The sequence below is a fragment of the Oncorhynchus clarkii genome, chromosome 16 (assembly GCF_045791955.1).
Source record: "Oncorhynchus clarkii lewisi isolate Uvic-CL-2024 chromosome 16, UVic_Ocla_1.0, whole genome shotgun sequence".
Lineage (NCBI taxonomy): Eukaryota > Metazoa > Chordata > Actinopteri > Salmoniformes > Salmonidae > Oncorhynchus > Oncorhynchus clarkii.
In genome coordinates this window covers 31,892,236-31,903,261 of record NC_092162.1, presented here as the reverse complement: position 1 = coordinate 31,903,261, position 11,026 = coordinate 31,892,236, and the positions used below count along the sequence as shown (strand labels likewise).

Here is an 11,026-nt window from a genome sequence, read left to right as displayed (position 1 = left end):
GAGGGAGGGAGGGGACTAGAGGGGGGAGTCAGTCCTCCTGTCTGTCCCTCATATTTAATTAACGGCCCACTCCGGCACGGAGACGGCTCAGCAGCCTGCTTCCCTTTCCTCTGACCTCCCTCACACACACACACACACACACACACACACACACACACACACACACACACACACACGCACACACACACACACACACACACACCCACAGACGTACACACACACACACACACAAACACGCACGCACACACACACTGCCGCCCGCCGCCTCAGCCGCCCTCCCCTGATACCAGCACCACGCTCATTCATCTCTATCTCTCTCTCTCTCTCTCTCTCTCTCTCTCTCTCTCTCGCTCCAAACTTTTCTTGTGGCACACTGCCTCCCGCCCTCTCTCTCTCTCCCTCCCTCCCGCTCTCTTTCTCTCTATTTCTCTAACCACAGGCCTGCTATGGAAGTTAGACAGTGGGGAGTGAGCTCAATAATAGACTTGATGCTACAACAGAACAGAAAGCAGTTAGCACTACACTAAAGAATGTAACAGAAGTACAGCACTAGTGTTAGCAGTTGTGTTTGTCTGGGTGTGCATCCCAAAAGGCATCCTATTTCCTATATAGTGTTCTACTTTTGACCAGGTCCCATAGGGACATTTGGGATCCAGTCTGGGTCTGCTATGATATTGGAGCAATCCTACCACAATCCTACCACAGTCACAATTTAAGTAGTTTACATTGAAACTAGTAACATCATGACAGTACTTTGGAGAAACGATTCAAAACGATTCAAAAGTTCATATCATGTGTCAGGTATTAAAACTGTTATATGACACAAATCATAAGTGTGCGTGTGTGTGCGTGCGTGTGCATGTACACATCTGTGTTTGTTTGTGTGTGCGTTAGATGTGCACATACACCCATGTGTGTGTGTGTACGCACACGCACTACTGTGTATGTGTGTCTCTCTCTCTAATTTATCTGGCAGACAGAATGTGAGCCAGTGGCTGATGGGATTGGACTTGTTTACAGACACGTAGCGAGCCGCTTAGCCACCCTGTTAAATCTCCCTTTAATGCTCAAACTGACAGTTTTTAGGCCCAGGCCCCCTCCGGCGCTTGCCGCACCGCACTCATCCCCCCTCCCCCTCATCCTCCTCCCCCTACCCTCCCTCGTCGCTTTGTGTCTTTCTCCATTAAGATTACCATTCACAGGCTAATTTCTCCATTAGGCTTAGCAGCTGATTAGACAGGTCTTTTTGGGAAATCTGTCCCAAACATGGGTCTGAAGACATTGGACAGCTGAGACTTTATCACCCCCGTCCCCCACCCACCTGAGGGGGGATAAACAGACATCCCTCCGCCCCCTCATTCCTCTGTATTATGTACCGTATGGGCAATTAAGCTTCTGGGCGGATGAGATCAGAGAGATACAGTAGAAGACGAGGTGTCGGATTTGGGGTGTGACTATGCCACACGTATGCCCCTCTGACTAATGTGATGAAGAAGAACAGAATGTCCACAGGGGGTAATGCTCACCCCTCTGAACAATGTACCACTTGAACATGGTATGGGTACTGCTTTATGGGATCCATCCATCTTTGTTGGTAACACTTTACAAGTTTGTCGTGACTTTTTAAAGAAACCCAAACTCTGAATTCCAGTTTCTCCTGGCCCATAGACTACTTTCATCCTGAGGATCCACCTAACATCTTAGACATCTTATATTGTAAAATCCTGAACTTCTTCTGACAAACTCTATTTAACCAAAACTGTTTTAGCTCGGCTAAACCTAGTTTTAACCCACAAACCAGCGGGTCACTACCAACCCAACATTTGGGAGATAGTTTGGAATGAAAGAGTATTTTGAGTGTAATATGTATACAGTATGTCCCTACAGTATAAATGGCCCTTCCTGACACCTTCGTCCACCAAAACAGTAGGGGACTTCAGACACGGCTAATCCTTATTAGTGGTAGTTTATTCAATGTCTACTAAATAGAACCATCTATCTTTAGAAAAATTAGACAACGTTTTTTGCCCCCGAGTTGCGCAGCGGTCTAAGGTGCTGCATCTCAGTGCAAGAGGCATCACTTGGTGATACGGCCTGGTTTGATTTCCAGGCTGTATCACAACCAGCTGTGATTGGGAGTCCCATAGGGCGGCGCACAATTGGCCCAGCTTCGTCCGGGTTAGGGTTTGGCCGGGGTAGGCCGTCATTGTAAATAATAATTTGTGGGCCACTGACTTGCCCAGTTAAATAAAGGTAACATAAAACATGTAAATGACTCAATATTCCTTTGATGAAACACATACGTATGCATACATGGGCACAGATCACAATAAACAAGGACACAAAACAGAAAAGTTATCATCAGAATACCAATCCACTCTATCACTTCATGTTACACAGAAATATTACACAAGTATCTACCTGAAAGTATAACGTTCCAACATTCAGTCTGATTCCGAACGAAAACAGTCTGATTCACAACTAAAACTGATGAAACAGTGGCTGGTGTTATTAGGGCGTTTAACTGTTGGGCTGTAAACTGTCAGAAGGCTCTTACTGTAGCTTAACACACACCATGGTGTCCTTTACGCCCATGAAACTGGATTAATGGCAAACAAAGCTATTTATTTAGTGGTAATTTAAAACAGGGGGCTAAGGATAAACCTGGAGTGCAATAGAACAGGCACACAAGAACCTGAGGTAATCGACTTGAGAGCCACCTTCAGGAATCAGTAATAAGCTGACAGTAAGTTCCCCAATCAAACTAATTACAGCAAATTAAGGTTACGAATGCATAATGGTGATGAATTACTCATGTTGATGTAAAGAAAACGGAACCTTATCGCAAATTGGTAGAATACAGGGAGAAAAACGAAGAAATACACAGACATATAGAAACACACACAACACCCAATCCCCCATCCCAGGTCTTGTAGCATCTTACCTATCTGTCCTGTGTTGGTGCTGAGGTCAGTGGCTGGCTGGTCCTCGGGCATGCCGTGCTGTCTTGTGTGGTGGAGGTTGGAGATGATTTTAGAGAGGTCACTGTCACGACTGAAACACACAGAGTCAGGGGGTTAGCAACTAACACACTGCTTTATATGACACGTTATTAAGATGCAACAGGGCACAAACACATAGTAACAAAAGGATAGCAAAAAACACACAAAACATGAACCATGACGAAGGCACAGTGATGCCGAAACGTTGGTAAATACCCAAGAAATGACTGGAAGTTGATATTTGGAGTGTGGGACTCTCTTTATTTTGATAGTAAAAAGACAAAACATAACATAAGACAACATAACATGACACAACATAACACATAACATAACACAAAACATAACACATTACATAACACATAACATAACATAACACATAACATAACACATTACATAACACATAACACAACACATAACATAACACATTACATAACACATAACACAACACATAACATAACACATTACACAATACAAAACACAACACATAACATAACACATTACACAACACATAACATAACACATAACATAACACATTACATAACACATAACACAACACATAACATAACACATTACACAACACAAAACACAACACATAACATAACACATTACACAACACAAAACACAACACATAACATAACACATTATACAACACATAACATAACACATAACATAACACATAACATAACACATAACACAACACATAACATAACACATAACATAACACATAACACAACACATAACATAACACATTACACAACACAAAACACAACACATAACATAACACATTACACAACACAAAACACAACACATAACATAACACATTACACAACACATAACACAACACATAACATAACACATTACACAACACATAACACAACACATAACATAACACATTACATAACACTTAACATAACACATAACACAACACATAACATAACACATTACATAACACATAACACAACACATAACATAACACATTACACAACACATAACACAACACATAACATAACACATTACATAACACTTAACATAACACAACTTAACACATAACATAAGACAACATAACACATAACATAAGACAACATAACATGACACAACATAACACATAACATAACACATTACACAACACATAACACAACACATTACATAACACATAACATAACACAAGATAACACATAACACAACTCAAAACATAACACAATATAACACATAACATAAGACAACATAACATAACACAGCATAACACATAACATAACATGACACAAAACATAACATAACACAAAACATAACATAACACAATATAACACATAACATAATACAATATAACACATAACGTAAGACAACATAACACAACATAACACAAAACATAACGTAACACAATATATCACAACATAACATAACACATAACATAAGACAACATAACATAAAACAACATAACATAATACAATATAACACAACATAACACAACATAACACAAAACATAAGACAACATAACACATAACATAACACAAAACATAACGTAACACAATGTATCACAACATAACATAACACATAACATAAGACAACATAACATAAAACAACATAACATAATACAATATAACACAACATAACACAACATAACACAAAACATAAGACAACATAACACATAACATAACACAAAACATAACGTAACACAATATATCACAACATAACATAACACATAACATAAGACAACATAACATAAAACAACATAACATAATACAATATAACACAACATAACACAATATAACACAAAACATAACATAACACAATATAACACAACATAACATAATACAATATAACACATAGCGTAAGACAACATAACACAACATAACACAAAACATAACGTAACACAATGTATCACAACATAACATAACACATAACATAAGACAACATAACATAAAACAACATAACATAATACAATATAACACAACATAACACAACATAACACAAAACATAAGACAACATAACACATAACATAACACAAAACATAACATAACACAATATAACACAACATAACATATAACATGACACAACATAACACATAACATAAGACAACATAACACATAACATAAAACAACATAACATAACATGACACAATATAACATAACACAAAACATAAAATTACATATAACATAACACAACATAACATGACACAGCATAATACATAACATAGCACGATACAAAACATAACACAACATAAACACAACATAACACAATATAACACAACTTAACACAACATAAGACATAACATAAGACAACATAACACAACATAACACAAAACAAAACATAACACAATATAACATTACACATAACATAAGACAACATAACATAAAACAACATAACATAATACAATATAACACAACATAACACATAGCATAAGACAACATAACACATAACATAAAACAACATAACATAACACAACATAACATAACACATAACATAACACAATATAACACAACATAAGACATAACATGACACAACATAACACATAACATGACATAAACACAACATAACACAATATAACACAACACAAAACATAACACATAGCATAACACAACATAACATGACACAACATAATACATAACATAACACAAAACATAACATGACACAATATAACAGAACATAACATAACACAAAACATAACATAACACAAAATAACATAACACAAAACATAACATAGCACATAACATAACACAACATAACATGACACAGCATAATACATAACATAACACAAAACATAACATAACATAAACACAACATGACACAATTTAACATAACACATAACATAACACAACATAACATTACACAACATAACACATAACATAACACAACTATCTGGCAAACGTCATCCTCAAAACTAAAATCTATTACAGAATTATGAAATATAGAAAAACAATGTAGACCAGCGTTCACCAACCTTTTCTGAGTCAAGATCACTTTCTGGGTCAAAATGCAAGCTGAGATCTATCGATCAGGTTTTTTTAAAACAAAACCATAAGCCTATGCAACATTAACCAATTAAAAACAGAATTGCCCTGCCAATGTTGTTCTTCTCAGACCATTTTGAAATTATATTTAAAAAAAATGTGGTATATGATCACACTGGTAATAGATGATTTACCCTGAGCATCCTGACCAATTGCATCACCGCCTGGTATGGCAACTGCTCGGCATCTGACCACAAGGCGCTACAGAGGGTAGTGCGTACGGCCCAGTACATCACTGGGGCCAAGCTTCCTGCAATTCAGGACCTATATAATAGGCGGTGTCAGAGGAAAGCCCATAAAATTGTCAGACACCAGTCACCCAAGTCAAAGACTGTTTTCTCTGCTACCGCACAACAAGCGCCAAGTCTAGAACCAAAAGGCTCCTTAACAGCTTCTACCCCCAAGCCATATGACTGCTGAACAATTAATCAAATGGCCACCGGACTATTATATTGACCACTGGACATTTTGTACACTGCTGCTACTCGCTGGTTATTATCTACGCATAGTCACTTCACCCCCTACCTACATGTACAAATGACCTCAACTAACCTGTGCCCCCTGCACATTGACTCGGTACCGGTATCCCCTGTATGTAGCCTCGTTATTGTTATGTTATTGTGTTACTTTTTATTCTTTTTTTAAATTCTACTTTAGTTTATTTTGTAAATACTTTCTTAACTCTTCTTGAACTGCACTGTTGGTTCAGGACTTGTAAGTAAGTATTTCACGGTAAGGTCTACACTTGTTGTGCATGTGACGAATAAAGTTTGATTGGATTTAATTTGTTGTATTAGCCTACTAGCGAGGCACAGCTGAGTGAATGGCCGCCATCTGATGGTCAGTCTGGGGGGAGGGAGCAGCAGTGAGGCTGCCACTCACCCAACTTATCGTCCCTCAGCTCTCCCTCCTCTGAGAAAAGGGGACACAGTCTTCCAGCTGATGGCGAAACTCAAGTCGCGCTGCATTGTTCTGCCTCACGCACCAATTCATGTTGTTACTCCTATGACTTGAGAAAGTGAAATACTCCTCGAAATTAAAAAAGAGACCCAAGCTGCTAATAATAACAACGCTATCTTATCTGAACACTTTGCTGTACTCATTCATTGCATCTGCAGTGCTGGTTGTAGCGCGAGTGGAAGTAGGGAGAACGCACATTTTATGGCTTTGAACAAAGTGATGACAGTGCTTAATAACAGCTTAAACATGAATTTAATCATGAAAATAGCAGCACTTTGCTGTATTCATTAAGTCTCTCTCTAGTCATGGTTTTAAAAGTCTTGAAATCTCACAGTATCAACTGCTGTGTGTTTGAGGCTTCTTTTTACATTCTATGGCTCGTGGAAACTGGGCAGACACAGTGATCTGAGCTATCTGATTGGCCAGCGGTAGGCCAATAGGTGCTCTTGATTTGCTCTCTGGGCCTGCCGAGTAGGCGGAGTCCTACCTTCAGACACATGAAATGGTTAAAAATGGGAACACTTTGCCTTGCTGGTGCTAGGGCTGCTAAATGAAGTGTGCTTACCGCCAACAGCTGCATTCATTAGTTTTATTAACAAATGTCAATAAAAAATGAAGGTCTGCCAAAGAAACAACCTGATAAAAACAAATTTATATGAATGCTGTAAGTACAGAAATTGTTAGCTCACTGGGAAATGAATATCCAACTAGTCAGTGACAACTGTGCAGAGTTTGTGGCAGCAACTATGTGAGCTTATTACAGTATTACCGACACTATGTCCTGGTACTTCCTATGATCTTCTATGTAGAAGAACCCCTTACCTTCTAACGACTCTTGTGTCACTTGTCAGCGTCATAGAGCAAAACATGTTACATGTGCGTGTTCATGAGAGCCTCAGCTTTTCATATATACGTTTGTAGCTCAAACCATTAAGACTTTACAGACGTTTTTGTAAAAAGTTACGGCCTCGGGCACCTTCTCATAAACACCACTCTAGCTCAGCCCCCGTTAATCACACAGACTAATGGTTGGTATCTACAGATGCAAAATACATATATTAATCCAATGGTACAACCCAAAAGTTGGTTAATTTTCAACTGTAGTCCCTGGACTTTAAAGCCCTCTCTCCCACTGTGACACCACTGCCCTCGCCTCTCTTCAAGGCCAAACCATAGGAGGGTTTTAGAGATTAGGGCTTGGATCTGCCTGCCATGCACAGCTCCCTCTAATCCAGCAGCAGCAACTACGGACACAACTGTGTCATGGAGTTACTTCAACGCAATCTGATTAGCGCTCTGATCGCATTAAACGGCATAACGATGGAAAATAGGCGCTTATCATTTGAGGGAATATCACAGACGAATCTCTCCGTCACTATATGGCTATGGGGCATACGGTCGAAAAGGTTTGGTTAATTGAATGTTAAATTCTGCAAAAGTTATGCCTCAAGTGTTATTTTATTGCAGAAAATACAAAATACAGATAAGGAAGATATGAATGAATGTCATTACATTTAATAGTTTTCCCCTGTTTCCTTAAATTTGGAGTATCAAGGTCAACTGAATATGTTCAAATCAAGTTTGGTGAACATACTAGTTGTCTTACATAAGAACAGGATCCAGAATTTCCCCCATATGTTCAGGGAACATTATTGCTAACCAGGAAGGGACAGTGGAGGGAGTCAGGGTGACAAGGCATAGTGGCTGGGGATGGTTCTGATTGGCCACCACTCTGAGGAGGCCACATGGTTTGCGGCTGCTGGATTCTGGATTTTTACAGCACAATGATTATAGGCTCTAGCTCCGTAATGCCAGGCTGCCGTGCTCCGAGCTGTTTTCCAAATTGTACGGAACAGATGCGGGGGAATTTATTTTGTCTGATTCTGACCACGTTGGGATACCAGTTGCTTGTCAGTCAACGGGAATCAATGAGTCAAACTTAAAACAAAACAGAACGCAGAGAAAATAAGTTCTGCCTAGTTGCTAAGCGACAAATCATGCTTTAGTTGTGCCATGACGTCACACTTTCGGTGACACTACTCCAACCAAGCCCTAGACCTCAATCAAAATACAACCTGTAAAGAAGTTGAAAATCTCATTTCTATTACGTTTTTGCTAGACTCAATTCAGGTCTACTTTGTTAAGGTTCATAGTCATACGGGCTAATTTAGATTACATCATGCAGAAAATCACAGATCCTCAAAATTGAGATCCGCTAGCAACTAAACCCCCTGACCCTACCTGCTCCCTAATCATTGAAAGTGATCGTCATAATGCTACTCTGAACTTCTCACTGAGGCTACGGGGTTATTATCACATGGCAATGTTGCGGTGCTAAGCTGTGATGAACAAGGACATCATTAGCGCTGGTAATTAGCACACTTTTCATGCGCAGTCCCTGCATGGTTGGCTAAAGAGGGACAGCTCCTCCCCCCTGCATGGGTGGCCAGGCCAAGGTCATAATCTGTGCTTGGGCTACAGGGGATGTGGGATGTGTGTGTGTGTGTGTGTGGGGGGAGGGGGGGGGGGGGGGGGTTAAGTCCTAGCCGCCTGACTCAGCTCTCCCTCATGAGTTGGGTAGGTGGGTGGGGGGGAGGGGGCATAGGGTAAGGGAAAGGGGGGTAGAGATTGGGTGTGGTGGTGACAGCTAAGAAGAACATGAGATTCTGTCTTATGGCCTAGGCCACACACCGAAGACAATCATCTCATCCTCGGCTCATCCCTAAACTGATCAATACCACCCTCATCATCCCCAGTTGGTCTAGTCCACAGGACATACTAACTGACAGACTGATAGAGATGCCATGACCCAGATGCTACTACTTTATTAGCCAGGCTCTAATGCATGGTAACTTTGACACGGATTGAGAATCAGAAACATGATCCATTCAATCCAATGAGCTCCGAATTCTACTCACCCATAACATAGAAAATATAAAACTTTTAGAGGAGAACATTGCTGATAGATGGTTTGTGAATATATTTCTAAAAAGACCCATCGTAAATCAGTAAAGTGTTCAGACAACGGACAATTTGGAGGCTATTTCTGAATCAGTTAAGGAGAAAAGAGTAAAATAACAAATTTACACTGCATCTCATTATCACATTGAAAGGAAACTAGTGGGTCCAGTCACATTTTGCAGAGTTCCATTGACTCTCAGAGAGTGATTACCAAACTCAGTCTTTAGTTCGGTGTATAGAGGGGAGAAAAAAAACAGATGCGTGGACTGGGCTGGTATAGATGACCATTAGACCAGAGAGACATTCCTGGTATCACTGTTTATGAAGTACATACATATAATGCAATAACATCCTTTACAAAGCCTTATAATACACATACAGAGCCTTCAGAAAATATTCACATCGCTTGACTTTTTCCACATGATGTTGTGTTTGTGTCACTGGCCTACACACAATACCCCATAATGTAAAAGTGGAATTATGTTTTTTAAATTAATTAAATTAATAAAGAAATGAAAAGCTGAAATGTCTTGAGTCAGTAAGTATTCAACCCCTTTGTTATGGCAAGCGTAAGTGAGTTCAGGAGTAAACATTTGCTTAACAAGTCACCCATAAGCTGCATGGACTCTGTGTGCAATACCATCTCTGTACCCCACACAATTATCTATATTATCAGTTGAGCAATGAATTTCAAAACCAGATTAAACGAAAAAGATAAGCAAGGTTTTAAAAAGTCTCACAAAGGGCACCTATTGGTAGATGGGTAAAAAAAAAACAGACATTGAATATACCTTGGAGCATGGTGAAGTTATTAATTGCACTTTGGATGGTGTAACTCAGTTGCCAGAGAGGAAGGAAACCACTCAGGGATTTCACCATGAGGCCAATGGTGACTGTAAAACAGTTACAGAATGTATTGGCTGTGATAGTAGAAAACTGAGGATGGATAAATAACATTGTACAGTACTAACCTAATTGACAGAGTAAAAAGGAGGACAGTAAAAAATATAATATTCCAAAATATGCATTCTGTTTGCAATTAACTTTTTTGTTCTGAGTTCAAAGTGTTATGTTTGGGGCAAATACGATACATTA

General features: G+C 39.3%; 1 protein-coding gene across 2 annotated transcripts in view; it reads right to left on the bottom strand.

Annotated features, from left to right (window-relative positions):
• The window catches only part of LOC139368320 (sterile alpha motif domain-containing protein 11-like), a 153,626-nt gene that overhangs the window by 104,882 nt on the left and 37,718 nt on the right, over positions 1-11,026 (bottom strand). For both annotated transcript variants that reach the window (XM_071107074.1, XM_071107075.1), the window contains exon 4: positions 2,945-3,054. In XM_071107074.1, the coding sequence (XP_070963175.1) occupies positions 2,945-3,054 (110 nt within the window). The remainder of the gene's footprint in view (positions 1-2,944; positions 3,055-11,026) is intronic.